Source organism: Trichosurus vulpecula, chromosome 1, assembly GCF_011100635.1.
Source record: "Trichosurus vulpecula isolate mTriVul1 chromosome 1, mTriVul1.pri, whole genome shotgun sequence".
Classification (NCBI taxonomy): Eukaryota; Metazoa; Chordata; class Mammalia; order Diprotodontia; family Phalangeridae; genus Trichosurus; species Trichosurus vulpecula.
Genome location: NC_050573.1, coordinates 442,039,324 through 442,060,778, shown reverse-complemented (window position 1 = coordinate 442,060,778; position 21,455 = coordinate 442,039,324). Strand labels below are relative to the sequence as shown.

Below are 21,455 nucleotides of genomic sequence, written 5' to 3'. Positions count from 1 at the left end.
CTTTCCCAGTTTTCTGCTTCCCTCCTAATCTTTGTTGCATTGGCTTTGTTTGTACAAAACTTTTTCAATTTAACATAATCAAAATTATCCATTTTGCATTTTGTAACATTATCTATCTCTCGTTTGGTCATGAATTCTTCCCTTTCCCATAAATCTGACAGGTAAACTATTCTTTGCTCTCCCAAATTGCTTATAGTATCAGCCTCTATATCTAAATTGTGAACCCATTTTTGACTTCATTTTGGTATATGGTGTAAGATATTGGTCTATGCCCAGTTTCTGCAATACTATCTTCAAGTTTTCTCAGCAGATTTTGTGAAATAGTGAATTCTTAACCCAGAAGCTGGACTCTTTGGGTTTATCAAAGAGTAGATTGCTACAGTCATTGACTACTGTGTCTTGTGTACCTAACCTATTCCACTGATCCCCCACTCTACTTCTTCTACCTATCTATCTTAATTCCATTTTATAGATGAGAAAAAACAAGGCTCAGACTGATTATGCGATTCATCCATGATCTTATTGTTAATAGTGTTGTTCGATAAGGAGATCATAAAGCCAGGACATAACCCTAGGTCTTTTGCTCTGAGTCCAGGGCTCTTCATATCATGTCATGCTGATCCCCAATGGCAGCAGATACCTCACTAAGGTGTTTGATGCAAATGCACACACAAATGAATTATTCTGAGTTCTAACTTTGGGGATAAAATAGTAATGCTTTATCTACTTCACTATACTCATCTCAGAATATTACTTTCCATTAACTTAATTCATGATCTTCCTGACTAAAAACCACTTGAAATTCTACTGCAACATTCATCACTGTTCTCAATAATTCCATAGTGGTGAGACCTAAAATGGACCAAATTTTTTTTGAAAGTAGAATTCTAAAAAAATTTGCTTTCCTAAAGTCACATTATAATTTAGTAGATTTAAAAGTCTTATTATGTATAGTACCAGGTAATTTCTACCTCATATTTCTAGTATAATTTAAAGGAACTACTATCCTCTAGACTATTATATGCTCCATTTTTCTTTTATAAAAAATAAAATATACCATCTGAAATTTCTTTTTCCCAATTCCTTGCAATTCAGATTAATGAGGCTTTACTGTAATTGATTTTTCCTGATTTTTTTTGCCTGTAGTAAAATATCATTTGCATATATGGCCTCACAGTCTTCAGAAACAGTCAGATGATTAACTTGTAATGGCAATACTTTAAAACCAGCTAAACTCCTGAATGATGCTATACTTGTACAGAATATTACATGGCTTAGAGACACAGACACTGTAGCCTCAAGCCAAACCATATCTGAAGAACTTGCAAAGCTTTATTTTAAATGCGTAGCCCTTAATAGAGGGGAGAGACTCAGCAATGCACCTCAGACTTCCCCAAAACTATAAAGGAGGCTTATTGGAGAACAAAAGGAAACTCTCTAACAGGATAGCTAGTTAGCTAGGTGGAGATGAATGGACACACCATTTATTGAGCACTCATGTGCTAGGGCCTATCCTATACTGTTGTTGCTGTCTGTCCTTCATTCTTGAAGAGGACCATGACATCAGGGAGGTGATGTCATGACATGCAACTAAATTGAATTTAAGTGAGAAAGGGCTGTGCAAAGTCACAAGCCTCACTTTCTCCTCCAGAGCCATGTGGGTTCAGTGGCAAAATATAGATCAGGATGACTGGAGATGGCCCTGGATGTAATGGGAGACCTTGGCCTAAGGTCTTTAAGAGGTCTCAGTTTAACTGAGGTAAGGGCCTGCCCTTAAGGAGCTGACATTCTAATGGGGGAAAACAACACAAAAAGAGTACTATAAAGTAGGAGGGGGGAAGAGAGGGTGGAAAGAAGATAGCAGTGAAGTACTTAGAGGCTTGGACCTTGGCAAAATAAGGTAGATTCAGGGATGTAGTCTAAGGTTTCAGTCAGAGGGAGATGATGATGACAGGCCCAGAGCATTACATAGCAGAGACAAGGAAACACACTGTTCCTTCCCACTATTCCTACCCCAAATGGCTGGTCTTTTTGGAGTATGATCTAAGGATCAGGTCAGAGGGATCTCTGACTGAGAGAGTCCCACAATTTCTTACATAAACACACTTAAGAGAATAGAAAATAGCTTCAAAAGTATTGTCAAGGATGAAGACATTACTGAGCACCTCATTGCCTAAAGATTGTAATGGAATGGTTCACAGACTTTATAAAGAGGTCATAGGTCTTTTGTAACCATGAGGGTAGGTACAAAGGAAACTTTTTAAAAATGGGAACTTAGAATTATAGGTTCACCACCTCAGAGATTTCATAATGTTTACCAGTTCATTAATTTCAGGAAAGAAATTCCCTAGGAAGAGCTAAAACAGAGAAAGAAGATTATAGTCCATTATTCCTAATGAATATAGACGTAAAAAAATTGAACAAAATACTAGCAAGGTGAATACTGCAATATATAACAAGGATTATATACTATGACCAGGTGGGATTTATACCAGGAATGCAGGGTTGGTTCAATATTAGGAAAACTAAAAATATCATTGACCATATCAATAACAAAACCAACAGAAATCATATGATTACCCCAACAGGTATAGCACCCCAACAAAATACAGCACCCATTCCTATTAAAAACACTAGAAAACATAGGAATAAAGGGTGTGTTCCTTAAAATGATAAGCAATATCTATCCAAAACCATCAGGAAGCATATCTGTAATGGGGACAAGCTAGAAGCCTTCCCAATAAGATCAGGGGTGAAGCAAGGATGCCCATTATCACCACTATTATTCAATATTGTGCTAAAGTATTAGCTATAGCAGTAAGAGAAGAATAAGAACCTAAAGAATTTGAATAAGCAATGAGGAAACAAAACTATCACTCTTTTGTAGACGATATGATGATATACTTTGAGAACCCTAGAGAATCAACTAAAAACTATTTGAAATAATTAACACTTCAGCAAAGTCGCAGGATATAAGACAAACCCATATAAATCATCAGCATTTCTTTATCTGTCCAACAAAGCCCAGCAGCAAGAAAGAGAAAAAGAAATTTCATTGAAAATAACCACAAACAATATAAAATACTTGGTAGTCTATCTGCCAAGACAATCCTAGGAACTATATGAACACAATTATAAAACACTTTCCAAACAAATAAAACAAGATCTAAACAAGCAGAAAAATTCTGATCGCTTGTGGATAGGCTGAGCCAATATATAATAAAAATTACAATTCTGCCTAAACTAACTTACTTATTCAGTACCATACCAATCAAACTACCAAAATTTATTTTATAGAGCTAGAAAAAATAAGAACAAAATTCATCTGGAAGTACAAAAGGTCAAGAATATCAAGGAATTAATGAAAAAAATACAAAGGAAGGTGACCTAGTAATACCAGATCTTAAATCATATTATAAAGCAGTAATCATCAAAACTATCTGGTACTGGCTAAGAAATAGAATAGTGGATCAATGGAATAGGTTAGGTACACAAGACATAGTAGTAAATGACCATAATAACCTAGTGTTTGATAAATCCAAAGACCCCAGCCTTTGGGATAAGAACTCACTATTGGACAAAAACTGCTGGTAAAACTAGGAAATAATAGGGCACAAACTAGGTATAGACCAACATCTTACACCGTGTTCCAAGATAAGGTTAAAATGGGTACATGATTTAGACATAAAGGGTGACACCATAAGCAAATTAGAAGAACGAGGAATAGTCTACTTGTCAGATCTATGGAGAAGAGAAGAATTCATGACCAAACAAGAGATAAAGAGCATTATGGAATATAAAATAGATAATTTTGATTGTATTAAATTACAAAGCTTTTACACAAACAAAACCAATGCAATCAAGATTAGAAGGAAATCAGAAAGCTGAGAAACAATCTTTACAGGAAGTTTCTCTGATAAAGGCTTCACTTCTCAAATATATAGAAAATTGAGTCAAATTTATAAGAATAAAAGCTATTCCCCAATTGATAAATGGTCAAAGTATATGAACAGGCAGTTTTCAGACAAAGAAATTAAAGCTATCTATAGGCATATGAAGAAGTGCTCTAAATCACTTTTGATTAGAGAAATGCAAAATAAAACAACTCTGAGGTACCGCCTCACACTGATTAGATGGACTAATATGACAAAAACAGAAAATGATAAATGTTGGAAAGGATGTGAGAAAACTGGGACACTAATGCATTGTTATTGGAATAGTAAACTGATCCAACCATTCTAGAGAGCAATTTGGAACTATGTATATCCAAAGGGCAACCAAACTGTGCATACCCTTTGACCCAGCAATACCACTTCTGGGTCTGTATCTTAAAGTGATCTTTAAAAAGGGGAAAGGAACCACATGTACAATATTATTTATAGCATCTCTTTTTGTGGTGGCAAAGAATTTGAAATTGAGGGAATGCCCATCAATTGGGAAATGGCTGAACAAGTTGTGGTATATGAGGGTAATGGAATTCTACTGTGCTATAAGAAATGACAAGAAGGCACATTTCAGAAAAACCTGGAAAGACTTGTACGAACTGATGCAAAGTGAAATGAGCAGAAGCAGGAAAACACTATATGCAGTATCAACAACATTGTGTGATGATCAACTGTGAATGACTCAGCTCTTCTCAGCAACACAATGATTGAAGACAAGTACAAAGGACTTAGGATGGAAAATGCTATGCACATCCAGATAAAGAACTGATGAACTCTGAGTGCAGATTGAAGCATACTTTTTAAACTTATTTTTTGTGGTTCTTTTTCCTTTTATCTGTTTCTTCTTTCACAACTGTGACTGATACGGAAATATGTTTCAGATAATTATACATACATAAATTATATCAAATTGCCTACCATTTTAGGAAGAGGGGAGGGAAGAGAGAGAGGGAGAAAAATCTGGAATTCAAATTCTTGTAAAAACAAATGCTACAAATTGTCTTGACATATAATTGGGAAAAAATAAAATGCTATTAAAAGAAAAAAGAAAGAAGTTTCCAAGAGTTCACAAAGTAGGTTCTGAGATGGCTCAAAGGCTAGAGGAATCTACAACCCCATGAATCTTACATTCTGAAGAGGATCATAGAAATATGTCAAGATGGAAGTGACCTTAGAAAGTAACCTAGTTCAACCTATTCATTTTACAAATGAGGAAACTAAGGCCCAGAGAAGTTAAACAATTTGTCCAGGGCTATATAGTCTATTCTTTACACCAATCAAAACCATGAGCTATCTAATTTCTTTCTCCTTATAAAAAATTATTACTTATTTTTAACATGCTTTAAAAAAATTTGATTTCTAAATTCTCTCCCTCCCTGCCACCCCTCCCCCATTCGCCCACAAAGCAAGCAACATAACATCAATTATACATGTGAAATCATGCAAAACATTTCCATGCTAGTTATATTGCAAAAAAATCAGAAAAAAATTTAAAAGTGAGAAAATCATACTTCAGTTTTAATTCAAAGTTCATCAGTTCTCTTTCTGTGGGTAGATAGTAAACTTTTCAGTTTCAATGTAAAATGGCAGTGGAGTCCCAATGAGAGTTTTGATGTTTTGATTTGACATAGCTTCCCTGGTACAAGTACTTTAGCAGTGTTTCCTCTGCAGAGGCAGCGGGCTGAACTCTGCCCTCAGCTTGAAAGGGTGTGGTCAGAGACACCAAGATCCTGTAACCTTTTATCTCTGTCATATATTTTTTCACACATGTTAAAATGTAGAATATTTGAATGTATGTGAGAGGGAAGATAGGGGAAAAACAAACTGCCTAACTTTAATTTTTGTAATCTATATACAACTGATAACATACCACACAGAATGTATTACGTTATTCATAGCAACTATCAGTGGATCATGAAACATTATTTTCAGTGGCTGTTGGCAGAGGTCACTATTTAATGGCTACAGCTACAAGGTATGATTATGATTAACCCCATCACAGATCTTACTTTGACACTTCATCATGGAGTGCAACCAGAAATAGAGAAGGGGATGACAATGGAGCACAAGCTCTAGAAGGTTTTGTGATTTCCCATTTTCAGAATGTTGGAGTTGAGTCCTATAGTTAAAGGACCCCAGTGAGTCACTTATAGATTTAGCAAGGAGGCCACAGGTCGTCATCAGTCAGAGATATGGAAAAGCTTTGGCTGTGGTCCCAGAGACAAATAGTGCCTGCTACTGGAGAACCCCCCTAACTAAGGATGACAAGGCTCATCACCAGGATGCTGGCCACTAGGAGATGAATTCATTGGCCATGCTAATCCATGGTACCAAGAAAAGTACAAAATGGCCCTCAGCCATATATGACCCTCTTTTACTTCTTCATTGATAGAATTAGAGTAGTGGAAAAGGAGGTAGAGGTGGTACGGACAAAAGTTAACTGTTGGTATCCTTAATGTCTGTAAGCATAAGCATAGTGGATTTCTTGGAGTTTAGTTTTCCGGAATCCATGGCCATAACAATCTCCTCTTTCCAGGTATTTTTGCCTTGCCAATCAGGTGCTGAGTCACGTAGGCTTTCAAACCTGATGGCACTGAGCCAATCAGGTGCTGAGACACATAGGTTCTCAAGCCTTCTGGCTCTGAGAAAGTGTATATATTCTGAGAGATTGGTCTTTTGCCTCAGGGGCTTGTTCATGGGAAGGACCTTTATTTCCTGAACCGGACTCTGGGTAGTCATTGTTAAGGAGCGCCCCCTCCAGCTACTCACATGTCGGTACTCCCCCAGTCTGGTGACACATGGAAATGTCAAAGTGTGTAGCAAGATTACTAAGACAGTTGGAGCCCTGTCTCTGTGCTAATTTCTCTATGTCTCTCTGCTTGTTTTGCATTGTTGAATTAAAGGAAAATTACTAACCCCTTTGAAGCTGTCTTTCCTTTAGAAAAGCAGATCAAGAACCTGTGCTAGCAGCCCACCCTGTGTGCCAGTGTGGTTGCTAATACAATGTCACATATGGCCATCATACCCACTCAGATACCCAAGTAGACTTTAGACTTTAAATGTGAGATCTGAGTACAGTTGGTTCATATATTATTGGAGAAAGAAAGTAACATAAGTAAAGAAAAGACCCAGCAAGAGGAAGGTCTTTGATACATACTGGCTGTGTGATCCAGAGCACAGACTCTCTCAGCACCCCCAGGTAATTCTCTAGGACTACAAATGGCAAAAGAGATGCTGATCTGCATTGGTAGCATGAATTTCCTCACTGGAGATTCCTTATATCAATAAAATCATAGGTCTAGTCCAGGGATGGGGAACCTGTGACCTCAAAGCCACATGTGGCCCTCTAGGTCCTCAAGTGTGGCCCTTAGACTGAATCCAAACTTCACAGAACAAATTCCCTTAATAAAAGGATTTGTTCTGCAAAACTTAGACTCAGTCAAAAGGCTGCATCCAAGGACCTAGCAGGCCACATGTGACCTTGAGGCTGCAGGTTTCCTAGCCCTGGGCTAGTCTAAAAACATGGGCTAAAATGGTACCAGATAGGAAGGCATTGGCATCATTGAGATACTACAATAGGTATCATCGGAGATAGTACCCATACTAATGAGATCACACATCTACTAAAAGTATTTATGTATTACTTGACCATTAAGACTGTTGAAAAAAAAGCCAAATTGACTCATAAAGACATATTCAGTACACTTCTGTAGACCCTATGTAGTCTATAGGGCAATGACTGGTCAGAGTACTATTGTTACAGTACTATTTTTATCATAGCATGGCTGGGTGTTGCAATGAATAGAGAGCTGGACCTGGATTCAGGAAGACCTGAGTTCAAATATGACCTCAGATACTAATAAACTGGGTGATTCTGGGCAAGTCATTTAAATTTTCCCTGACTCATCTGTAAAATGGGGATAACAGCACTTGCCTCCCAGGGTTGTTGTGAAGATAGAATGAGATAATATTTGTAAAGTGCTTTGCAAACCTTAAAGCACTATGTAAATAGTGCTGTTATTATCTCATATGATCCTCAGAATCAATCAATCAACAAGCATTTATTAAGCACCTGCTATGTGTCAAGCACTGTGATAGCTTCTAGGAATATAAAGACAAAAATGAAACCACCCTTGACCTCAAGGAACTTACATTCTCTTAGGAAAGATAACATGTACACATATAGTAAGAATATACAAACTGGACATAAAATAAAATACCAGGTAGCTGGCTGGGGTGGAATTTCATAGAAACTAGCAGCTCTAGAAAGGTTTCAGGTAGAAGGTGATACCTGAGTTGGAAGGAAATAAGGGTTTCTAAGAAATAGAGGTGAAGAGGGAGTGCATTCGAGGCATGCAAAACAGTCCAAAGGTGCCAAGATAGGAGATGGAGTATTGAGCGTGAGAAGCAGAAAGAAAGCCAATTTGACTGGACCACAGAGTGCAAGAAGGGGAGTAATGTTTAGTAAAGCTGGAAAGATAGATCAGAGGCAGGTCATGAAGGCCTATAAAGACAAAACACAAAGTTACATATTTGATCCTTGAAACAGAGATCTACTGGAGTTCACTGAGCATCTTAGGAAAATCACTTCAGCAGCTGTAAGGAAGATGGATTATCAGGGCTGGGGGGAGATTTGATGCAGGAATAGCAATCAGGAGACTGTTATAATAGTACAGGCAAAAGGTGGTAAGAGCATGAACTAGGGTGGTGACCATGTGAGTAGAGAGATAGGAACAGATACAAAAGATGTTGTGAAGGTAGAAACAAGATTTGACAGCTGATTGGATATGTGAACCAAAGGGGAAAGACAAACTGCAGATAACTCAGAGGTTACAAAAATGGGAGACTAGAAGAAAGGTGGTACCCTCTTCAGAAATAAGGAAGTTTGGAAGAAAAGAATAACAAGTTAAAATGAACCTGGAATCTTGGAAGCTTTAGGATCAGGAGAATCCTCTTGCTGTGACTGATTCTGTAAATCCTTTTTTGTATTTATAGAAGAACGCAGATCTTGGCTATTGGTAGTCTCTTGAAGATCTTGCCTTTTTCTTTTAATCTGAACTCTTTTTTCATGTAGTTGTAAATTTCTAGGCACATGAGTGTCAGGACTTCTTTTTTCTCCTGCCTCCTTGTGGCCTCTTTCAGTGTTTTGCTCTTTGTTTACATTATCAGTCATGTCCTTGTCTGAAAATCAAGAAAATGTGGGATGTTAATGCTGTGTGTTTTATTAGTTTGAGAAATATTAGTCATATTAATAGATAATAAAAATTCACACCTTGTAAGGGTCTCAATACACAGAAATTTCTTTGAAGGAACTTTTATACTGTTAAAGTTACATTCACTAGAAACAATTATGATAATAGAATGACAGTCCAGGGAAAGTGAACACTCAATGGCAGAATTTGGGATAGAAGAAAGAAAAGCCATAAATGGATTTTGGAAGAGAAAATTTCAAAGGATTCAGAGAAAAGATAGGCAGTATTGCATGCGCTAAAATTCTATGGGTGAAGGCCATCCAGGAGGGATATGAAACTCTGAAGAATGAAATTCTAAAGAAACAAAGAAAAATACTTCCCATGGGGAAAAAATACTAGAGAGAAATATTTAGGGAAATACTGGGGAGAACTATTTCCTGTGGGTAGACAGGAGAATGATAACTGACCAGAAAAAAAGGAGAAGCTGCTCAGCCTTTATTTTGCTTCTATGTTCTCTGTCAAGGAGACTAAAGGGACAGAACAAAAAATAGATAATGAGGAATTTACAGTAAAGATACATAACAAGATGACCACCTAGATCCACAAAAAGAGACCACCTAGATGACCTTAGTGAGTTGAAGTCACCTAGTCTAGCTGATATTATCTGTCATTACTGAAAGAACTGGGATATGTGATTGCTCAGCCATTAATGCTCAATAATATGTGAAAGGCTGTGGAAAATGAGGAAAAATGAGAAGTAGCCCAAGACTAGAAAAAGGGAAACATTTTCTCAGCTTTCAAAAATAATTATAGAGTCTGACAACCATAGGCCAGTGAGCTTAAATTCAATTCCTGGAAAAATTCTAGAACAAATTATTAAAAGGATGGTTAGTGAGCACCTAGAAAAGGAAGTGATGCTCATAAAGAGCCTGTAACATATCATTAAGCATAGGTCACACCAAGCTCACCTCATGTTTTTTGACAAAATAAAAAAACTAGCAGATCAGGTAAATGCATTTTTCTTGGACTAGATAAGTTGATGGCAGGTTAGATGATGGTACTATTAGATGAATTTATGTACTTGAGTGGCAGAACCCAAAGAGTATTCTGTAATGGTTTAATTGTGACCTGGAAGTGAAGTGAAGTGCCCTAAAGATCCATGCCTGGCTCCTATGTTGTATAACTTTTTTTTCAGTGACTTGAAGAAAGTCATATATGAGGTGATGTATGTGTTTATATGTGTGTATGTGCATACGTATTTAAATATCTGCAGATATATATATATATATACACACATATATATATATATTCACACATACACACACTTATACACACACAGAGAGATAAAAGTAATCTTAGAGTGAAGAGACTGGGATGGATTCGGGGACCAGGAAAGGCCTCTGGCAGAAGATGAGATTTGAGCTGAATCTTACCAGAAACTAGGGAAGCTAGGAGTCAGGAGTGAGGAGAAACAGCATTCTTAGGCATGGGGGACAGATGGAGTGGCTTATTCAAGGAACAGTAAACAGGCTGTTGGAGCTAGATGGTAAAGTTCATGGAAGAGAGGAAAGTGTAAGGAAACTGGAAAGGTAGAAAGGCCCAAGTGGTAAAGTACTTTAAATGGCAAATGGAGGATTTTATATTTGATCCTGAGGGTAAATGGGAACCACAGGAGTTTATTGAGTGGGGTAGTAACATGGTCAGATTGGAACTTTAGGAAAATCACTTTGGTAGATGAGTGGAGGGTGGTTTGGAGTAGGGAGATTTAGGTCAGGAAAACCAATTAGAAAAATATTGCAATAATTCAGGCAAGAGGTAATAAGGGTTCGTGAGTGGAGAAAGGGGGAAATATACAAATGATTTTATGACAAGATTTGCCAGCATCTTAGATATACGTGAATGTGAATGAGGAGTTGAAGATGACACTGAGGTTTAAATCCAGGGTAACTGGGAGGATGGTGGTACCTTGACAATAACAAGAAGTTCAGGAGAAGTGAGGAGTTTGGAGGGAAAGATAATGAACTATGTTTTGCACATGTTGAGTTTAAAATGTCCAAGAGGTAGCTGGGGATGTGGGACTGGAGCTCAGGAGGGATGTTAGGACTGGATACACAAATACGGGAATCACTTCATAGAGAAGATAGTTGAATTCATGCAAGCTGCTGACATCACCCAGAGAGATGGAAAAGAGAAGAGGACCCAGTACAGGGCCACAAAGGACATCCACAAATAACGGATTTTGCCTGGATGAAGGTCCAGCAAAGGAGACTGAGGAATGGTTGGACGAATTGCGGGAGTACAAGATAGCAGTTCTGAAAAAAAAATCCATGAGAATTAGTGGACTTTGAGCTCAATATGAGTGAACAGTATGAGATGGCAGCCAAAAAAAGCTAATGTGATCTCAGGATGTACTAAGAGAGTCACCAAGTCTTGCAGGAAAGTGATGGTACTCCTGTATTCTTCCTTGGTCAGACTACATCTAAATTATCACGGTCAGCTCTAGGCAATGAACTGAGGACACTGACAATCTAGAGCAGAGGGGTCAAATTTGAGGCCCTCAGGAAACAAGAATCCAGGCAAATCTCCCAAGGGAAGACCAACCAGATTAAATTGCAATTGGGAAATGTTTTGCAAAATAAATGAAAATACAATACAACATAGATCATGTTAATCTGTGGTTTTCTAAGTTGATATGTGGCCTGCAGGGATCCACTGTCATTGGTCTAGACTCTAGCAAAGTTACTGAGATGGTAAAAAGTCTCAAATTCAAGCCACATGAGGACAGGTAAAAAGGAACTGGGGACGTTTAACTTAAAGACTTCGGGAATGGCGGAGGTAGAGAAGATAGTTATCTTCAGATAGCTAAATGATAGTCAAGTTGAAAAAGGATTCAACTTGTTCTCTTTGGCTCCAGTGGAAACAATAAAGATTAGTTCAGGTTTGATATTAGGGAAAACATCTTAATAATCAGAACTATCCAAAAGTGGATGAGGTTGCTTTGGAAGATAATGGGTTTCTCCACACTGGAAATCTTTAAGCGAAAGCTTAATGACTTCTTTGGGGGTATAGTGTAGAAGGGAATATTTTTTTTTAGGTATAGAATGGACACAGTGATCTCCGGAGTCTCTTCTAAAAGTGAGATTTTGCAATTCTGTGACTGAATAAAATGAGATAACAATATGCTACTGCGGAAATGTGTTTAGAATTCCTGGTTTAGCCTACTGGAAATTGGGGACTTCTGAGAATATCAGTGCACAACTGTCTTCTGATAGTTACAGAATCAAATGCTGCCACTTTAGGCAGCTAGATGGTGTAGTAGATAAAGATCCAGACCTGGAGTTAGGAAGACCTGAGTTAGAATATTGACCCTGGGCAGGTGACTTAGCTTCCGTCTGCCTCGTTTCCTCATCTATAAAATGGGGATAACAAGAGCACCTACCTCCCAGGGCTGCTGTGAAGATAAAATGAAATATTTGTAAAAAGCTTCATAAAGCTTTAAGTGTTATATACACACTAGCTATTAGCCTTGAGAAGGACCTGGCAAGCACTGTTGTATATCACACTTGTTGAAGTGGGTACATAAAGCATGGAATTTGTTGGAAGATTTATAGGTTAAGAAAACATGTAATACAATAATAATAATAATAATAATAATTTAAATATTACCTGATTGGGAAGGAATTGTCTTCTCTGTCCCTTGCCTGAGCTGTGAGGCATCTCTTATATCCTCATTCATGTTTTTAATAGACTGCATATTTTTATTTGGAATCACATCACTCTCTGCAAGTTCTGGTTGCTTTATTTTCATTTTAGTTGCTTCCTTTTCATGAGATTGTCCTGTGCATTCAGTACTCTTTTGATGGCTCTCTTGAGTTTTCTCAGTACAAGTTCTTTCTGAACTCTCCTTTCCCCTCTCATTCGTCATTCTCTCATCTGTCTGACTAATGAAAGAACTCAGTGCAGATGTGTTATTATGAAAACTGGTGGATATTTCCACTCCACTAATTTGCTTTGATAAGTCAGGCATTGACGGTGTCCCTGTACTAGCCAGGGGAATCTGCTCAGGTTCAACATCAGAAGTAATTCTTTTAATATTCTGTCCATCATTTACAACATACCTTTCAGAAATAATGGTACAATCTGAATCAGATAAGTTGATGATGTCCTGTTGTGAAATTGTCATGAGGCTACCTGCTTGAAAAGCATTTTCCTGGAGTAAAGATTGAGTTTCGGAAGGTATGTAGTACTGGGAACTTGACTCTTCTTCATGCTCTGAATTTGCCTTACAATTACTCTGGTTTTCATCATTTACAAAACAAGTCATCTTCTTGGGCAATACAGTCCCCTCAGAGAGGCATCCACCATCACCATCATCATTACTATCATTGTCTGTCATTGTACTATAGACATTTCTACCTACAAAGGAAAGGAAACACTTTTCCCAGGCTGTCACACTTTCACTTTTCTGACTCAGGTTATTATAGGCACTGGCCTCACAAGGAACAGGTTTCTCATGATGAGCAGTGTGATCATTTCCTTCAGTCGGCAGTGGCAACTTGGCTTCTTCACAAAAGGGAAGCCCAGAGAGAGCAATGGCTTCTGCTGGCTCAGCAGTTTCTGATTCTAAGATATTAGGTTCTTTCTGATTGTCTGCTGACCCTGTGTTTTGGCCAGGTTCTTCCTGGCTCATTAGGGTCGGTGAAGTTGTGTCATTTTCACAAGCACCTCTTTCTTTGGAAACTGAAAAAACTTCACTATCATGACACAGATGACTTTTCAGCACTGGAGTTACTGAATGGGTCAGCGTACCAGACTTTTCTGGAAGGTCACAAAAGGTTTCAGGGTCCTGCTGGCGGTGAGCAATAGATCTAGTTATTCTTTTTGAAGACGGTGCCATTGGCGTCCTTGTATCACTCTTTCTACCACTCATCTCAGTTCTTTTTGTAATTGTCCTACTTTTTTTCTCTCCCATAGGCACAAAGTTCTTGGGCTCATGGACATCCTGCATATTTATCTTTGGGGGTTCTTTGGCATTTATTTGATCGAAAATTGTCTGCATATTCGTAGGTGGAATTAACTTTTTATTCTTTGATATTTTATGGTGATTTTCATTCACAGCTCCTTTATTCCTTGGTAAATTCCTTTTGTTTCTTTTAGAAACCTCTATCTTCTTATCTTTTATTCCTCTGGAGTTCTCATTATTAAAATACTGAGTGCTTCTGGGACTGTGTTCTGGTTTCTACAGAAAAAAAATATATGGTTAACTTCATTTTCAGCTACAATTGTATATTCAATTCATCTTAGGTTGTTGGCATATTTTTACTACTCCATTAAATTGTTATAACTTGATTTGACCGCAGGGCCTGCTGAGCCAAACCGAACCTGATGTTTCAGAAAAGGGTACAACCAGGAGAAATAAAAGCAAAACATAATGGGCTCAGTGTGTGGTTCATTATTTTGTTCTCTGATGTGTCTTTTGCTCCCTTTCCCCTAGTATTTTGGTACTATTGGTATTACTGAACATAATAAAATCCTTCTACTTAAGCCTTAGTAGACATAAAACTAAACAGATGGGAAAAGAAAACCACAACCTATATTTTGATTTATGCATTTCAAAGAAGAAGGCTTTGCAAGACTTTTGTCACACTCCTAGGTTAGACACTTCAACTCCATTAGATAAATCACCTATTCTGTAGCTGTCATCACTTAGAGATAATAACAGAAAAAGGAAAGTACAAATGCACAGACACGTAAGAAAGGGTAAAAGACTAAAAAAGGAGATGGAAACTAAGAGGGTTAAGAGGAAATAAAATTGGAAAATACTCTAGAGGTAACTGTCTATCAATAATCTCAATAGTAATATATATGTACACATATACATATATACCTCTGAATATGGAAATGAGCAGGAATAAAGCAAATAAAATGAATAATAATAAAAATAAAATTAAAATAAATAAACAATAAAGCAAAAATAAGGATGACTTACATAGGACAGGGATTTCCATAAAGTTACCACCAAGCCAAATCTAAACCATAAATGCTTTTTTTTTTAAATAAGAGAATTTTTTTAGTTGCGGTCATGTAAAACAGCTTATATGCAGTGTGACAAGATAGGCTTAGGTGTGTGATTAGTCTTAGAAATGACTGAGCAAATGAAACATCTGTATAATGGTTTTTTTTTCCTCAATCTCCTTGATGACTTTAAGTGTTTATAGATCTTAGATGAAAACAAATATAGTCTAAGCCAGATTCTCCCCATCATCTATCCACAACGTGCTAGAGCCAGTTTATATGAGAGCCAATTGTTAAATTTTCAGTGTGAGCGTTTATACCTTGGATATTAGCAAATGCTATAAATTAGGACTTGATTTATTATTTTGTCAATTGTCTAGATTTAAGAAAGTGATGGATAAAATTTTAATAGCACAGATTATACTTAAAAGTGTCATATGTACATGGTTTTTTTTTCTCAGAGAGGTATTCATTAAGCATTTACCAGCACACCCCTGTCTAAGATACTCTCCTAGAGTAAGTTGCAAAGACATGAATTTCTCCAAAACAGTAGGGAGCAGCATGGTGAGAGTGCTGAAATTGTTATCACATTACCTGAGTTTGAATCCTGGTTTGGAATTTTATTGCCAGAGTCACCTTGGGCAGGCTACTTAGTTTTTCTGGGCCTTAATTTCCTCATCTATAAAATGAAGGAGTTGGACTAGAGGGTCTTTTCAGCTCTAGATCAATGATCCTATTTCATGCAGTGCACTAAACCAAACTTCTGGTCCTCTCTCAGGCTACTCTGTTTACATTTAAACATTTTTCTGTGTATATTCAAGTAGCTCAGATCATCATCACACCATTTGTGGATACAAAGACTCATTGATATGGGTCTCCCTTCAAATCACAACCCACCTACACTTTCTCCTCTCCTGCAGTTCTTATCTATGTCCTCACATCACTCCTCCCTAAGAAGTCCACCTAATATGGAGAAGCCCCTCCGGTAAGTCTTTTAACAATGGGCTGACCCCTTACTCTTGCTAAAGCCAGAGCATGCCTTTTCCAATCATAAATCTCCTGGATGTCTTCAATCTTCTCAACCTAGAGAAGAGAACACTTAGAGGGTAGGAGACATGATAGAGATCTTCAAATATCTGAAGGGTTATCATATGGAAGAAGGATCAGATTTATTCTGCTTGACCTTAGAGAAAAGGACAAAGAGTAAAAAGATAAAGTCACATAAAAGTAAATGATGCTTGATTTAAGGAAGGGCTTTCTTACTATACAAATGGGAAATGCACTGCCTTGAGAGAGCCTTTCACTGTTGGTCTTTGAGGAAAGGCTAGATGACCACTTATCAGGCATGTTATAAAAAGAACTCTTTTCCGTATATCAGTCAGACTAGGTGGCCCCTAAGCTCCCTCCTAATTCTGAGATGCTGTTATTCCAGATGGTAACTTTAACATCATTTCTTATGCACATGTAATTATTAGCAATAATAGGCTGACCCCTACTTGCTCCCTCCACACATCTTTCCATTGAAAGGCATAGAGGAGGCTAGGTGGTACAGTGGATAGAACACTGGACTTAGAAGAAGACTTGAATTCAAATCCAGACTACCTCTCCCTCAGCCTTCAAGAGGCAGATGTATGGCAGAGATATAGGGATATGGAATTGTGATTTCTTTGCTATATGGATGCAAGTCAGCACATTCTCTTTAATTAGAAGAATTTAAAGAATAGCCAAGGAGAAGTGATTTGCCCTGAGTCACTTCATCAGATCTGAATTCAAGTCTTCCAGACTCACCACCTTTCTATCCAGTACACCAACTTTTCTCTCATGGCAGAGATATGCCAATTTCAAAAGGAAATTTCTGTCTATGGATCCAAGATCTCACCAGTGCCGATACTCCTGCTACATTAGAGAAAGCTGGTGGCAAAGTGGATAGAGCTTTGGGCTCAGAGTTAGAAAGACCTGAATTCTAATCTAGCTTCAGATATTTTCCAGCTATGTGACCTGGGAAACTCACAACTTCTGTTTGCCTCAGTTTCCTCAATTGTAAAATAGGGATAATAATAGTACCCACCTCACAGGGTTGTTGTGAGGGTCAAGTGAGATAATATTTGTGAAGCACTTAACATAGTGCCTGGCACATGATGGGTGCTTAACAAATGCTTATTTCCTTACTTGTATCTATTACCCTTCAATTCGCCTGAAATTTTTATTTTGCAGAGGTTGTAATGTTCCATAATTCACCATATAATATCCATTATTCCAAATAAAATCAGTAGAAAAATATTGGTGCTAAAACATTGGGTTTTTGTTTCAGGTACATACAGCATTGAATGATCAAAAGTGCTATAAAATTTCACATATGCAATCCATTCCATTCTGACTCCAAATGAAATCTGACCAGCTTCATCGTTCATCTGTAATGTCTGTCCAAGATGAATATAACCAATATAACTCAATAGGCTGTCCATCCAATGACCTATCATGGTCTTGTCAAGAAGCATTTTTCATCCATTTGTTTTTTGTAGTGTAGACTGATAAGCCAAATTCTTTAGAGTGGTTTTAGATATTCTTTAGGAGTAACTATAGTATTTCAATGCTGCTATAACCAGCATAGTGCTATCTTTAGACAGGAGTGTTTGGAGAACCTCGTCATTTATAGGGAATCTCTTTTCCATGTGAACTTTGCACTGAAATTCTTTATGAGAGTGACAAACACTACTGTCAAGAATACCCCTCCCTCTTGTATACCTTGCATTATATTAATAATGAGAAGATCACTGAACAAAGTAGTCTATTCCTGCATCTATCAATTAATATTGTATCTCTTGGCATAAAATGGGGGATGCTGTTTGAGGAACTTTTAAGGATGCATTTTGCTCTTCTGAAACAAATGATATTTTATAACCAATAACAATAAATGCAGTGAGATTTTATATTTTCCGTACCTTGTAGTCAATTTTGTGACTCTGTTGTAAAATATCATTTGCAAAAGCCTACATATTCCCTTCTCATAGTTTCATCAAGAACATCATGGAAACATACAGATCTTTCTCATAAATACTTTATAGAGATGAGAAGGTAGGTATGTAGGTGGGTTATTATTTGTACGTTCCCCTGATTGCCATTTTGGTAGTAATACCATCCCTGTCTCAAATATACAGACACTTCATGCCTCAAACTGAACAATTCTAAAGCCTCTGGCCTGGTCCAGCTGTCTTTATTACTTTAGCACTATATCCATTTTCTTATATAGCACACCAGAGACTGAGATACTAGAGTCCTAATATAGTGGAGCCACTGTCACTGATGAAAAAAACATTTAATTATGGAAATGCTAATAGATCAGTTCCTTTTTTTTAAATCTGCTTGTTGTCTCCATTCAATTTTGTCTTTAAATGATCTCGGGATGATCTGGGTCAATTGGATCTCATGCCAACCTTTCTGCGAATTTGTTTTTCCACCTACCACTTTTTGCTGTTTTACGAGAGGCAGTGTGGTACAGTGGACAGAAGGCCAACTTTAGTCGAGTAGACCTCTGGCCGCATCCTGCTTCTGATATACACTCACTGTGTAACCATGGCCTAGTCACTTAGCTCTACCTTACCCCAAACTGGGCAGCTAGGTTGTGCAGTGGATAGAGTGCTGGTCCTGGAGTCAGGAAGACTCCTCTTCCTGAGTTCAAATCTGGTCTCAGACACTTACTAGCTATGTGATGTTGGGCAAGTCACTTAATCCTATTTGTCTCAGTTTCCTCATCTACAAAATGAACTAAAGAAGAAAATGGCAAACCACCCCATTATCTTTGCCAAGAAAACCCCAAAAGGGGTCATGAAGAGTCAGACATGGCTAAAAAATAACTGAATAGCAACAACCCCCAAGCCACTCTCTAACAATATAAATTATAGATAAATCATTGATCTACAATGATTGAAGTAATCACATGAAATAGTATATATATAGGGCACTGTATTTCAAGACAAGAAGACCTGAGTTCAAATCTTGCTTCATAAACTTACTAGCTGTGACCCTAGACAAGGCACTTAATCTCTCTGGGCCTCAGCTTCCTCATCGATAAAAAAGGGGGTTGGATTCACTGACTTCTAAGTTCCCTATCAACTTTAAATCTATGATCCTATGATTTCCCTACACGAATACAGACCAAAACAATAACAATTTTAAAAATACTTATAATCTCCTATAAGATGCAGCATATTTATATTTACTTTACAACCTTCGCCATCCCCGTAAGATTTCACTAATGAGTTTGTGTTCTAAACCGCTGTTACCCTTGGCTGCCGTGTCTCCTTGTCTGGTAAGAAAATCACATATTTGTTGGCTAAGGCAATTTCTGGGCTCTTTTAACCTCCTAATCGCCGTGATTGCTTTATGTTGGTTAAACTTCAATAGAAAATGACAATTGTCTGTGTTCACATATTTTCCATATCCCATTTCCAAAGTCTTGCTTGAATGTCAAATTGGAGCCCATGTAATTATATAACATATTGTCTTGTTCATCCTTTATTTTGGCAGTATCTAGTCTTTGCTTTAAGGAGAATAGCACAGAAGTAGCTTATTTGACCCAAGGATTCTTATCATTCTGTGAGTAGCAAAAGACTTGAGTTTAAAGAGGGTATGACCAGGAAGAGCTGGTCGAGTTTAACAACAGTGGCAAAAATTCATTAAATTCTCTATACTTTCTTTCTTAAACTTAGATATGTTATACCCATGTTATGTTATGCTTATGTTATAAGGGGTTTTGAATTTGCTATTCCTATTCCAAATGGTATATTTACACACACACACACACACACACACACCAGTACCTGGATCTTTTTTTTTGGACCCATCCCTTTGGATTTGGGTGGGAAGAAGGGGGAAGAGATAAGAAAAGAAGAATACAGAAGGGGAATGGGCAGAAAAGGAAAAAAATGTTCTGAAACGGCTATCATGCACTCCAAAGAAAGGGAGAAGAAATGAGGCACTTTACTTATCGTCTCACTTGATCCTCACAACAACCCTATGAGGTAGGGACTATTATTATCCTCATTCTGCAGATGAAGAAGCTGAGGCAGACAGATGTTAAGTGACTTGCTCAGGGTCATATAGCTAGCAAGTGTCTGAGGCTGAATTTGAACTCAGATCTTCCTGACTCCAAGTCCAGCACTCTTCCTGCCACTGTTAACTCATTGTTTACAGAGCAGGACAAGCAGACCCAGTGTCGGCCCTAGCAAGGAGAGGCTGTCATGCCACATGGGCCCTACTTACATGGCAGCATGCCTCTGCTGCAGCTGCTGTGTCACATCATTCCCTCCTTCCTTCTCTCACCCAAAACTCTGCTGAGGAACGGGCAGACTACAGACTGAAGGGCATCGCATTCCTCAATTAATGCTGGTATCTAAGCTGCAACTCTCACTATGATGTTCTTTTGGTTGGTAATCATCAAGGTGACAATCAAGCGTCCCGTGAAATTATCTGTCTTTGTGCTTTGGGGCACACAGTGAAATTAATTCTGCCCATTCCTTTATGTGCCTGCAAGGAAAACCCACGAGGCAACCTTCCATTTAGCTGTAACTTCTCAGATCTTTTGGCAAGAATGTCTAAATTGGCACGATTCCACTCCTCTAGTCAATGCAATTGTTGGACAAAGATTTCACATTTGGAATGCAAATGGTTAAACTGACACTAATACACAGTCTAAAACTTGGTCAACCCTTCGTACTCTTGCCACTTTCACTGCAGAAGGGGAAACAGAGGGGCATATAGAGCTGATACCAATTTTGCTTGTTTCATGAATTCATGACTTAGTGGCCAGCCTCTGCACTTAGGCCTGTCCCTGTGGGTAGCAGACAGTTATTAGGACTTCTTGGAGCCTTTTTAGCATGGTAGAACTTGTGAGAGCTTGCACTCTAATGGCATAGTTTTCAAGAACCTGGGGTAATTTTTACATCATAATTAATCTTCAAAATGGGATCTGGTGATCTAGAATGGAAGCTCTGGGTTTACATAGACCAGGTTCACCCTGAAGGAGTTCGGAGAACTTATCACAAATCACTCTTTGGCTCATGTACCCATCTAGGATTTCCCCTGAGAAGTCAATTAGAATTTGGCTTGTTTTACCCTCACCCAGGGCCTCTCTGTGGTAAGGTATTTGGTGTGCAATCTGGAGCCCATGCAGCTCTACTTTGGAAACATCAAACATTGCTTATGTCTGATTTTCTACAGAAAAGGTAAAAGATCCATCAGCTCCCATGTAATCACTCAGGCTAATAATACACATAGGACAGCCTTTATTTCATCCAACAGAAAA

The 21,455-nt window shown here is 37.9% G+C and overlaps 1 protein-coding gene across 1 annotated transcript in view; it reads right to left on the bottom strand.

The window, feature by feature from the left end:
- ANKRD31 (ankyrin repeat domain 31) overlaps nt 1–21,455 on the bottom strand; it is a 175,817-nt gene that overhangs the window by 96,036 nt on the left and 58,326 nt on the right. The window contains exons 11-12 of the mRNA XM_036747141.1: nt 12,803–14,375; nt 8,862–9,125 (exon numbers count right to left, since the gene is read on the bottom strand). Of these exons, the coding sequence (XP_036603036.1) occupies nt 8,862–9,125; nt 12,803–14,375 (1,837 nt within the window). The remainder of the gene's footprint in view (nt 1–8,861; nt 9,126–12,802; nt 14,376–21,455) is intronic.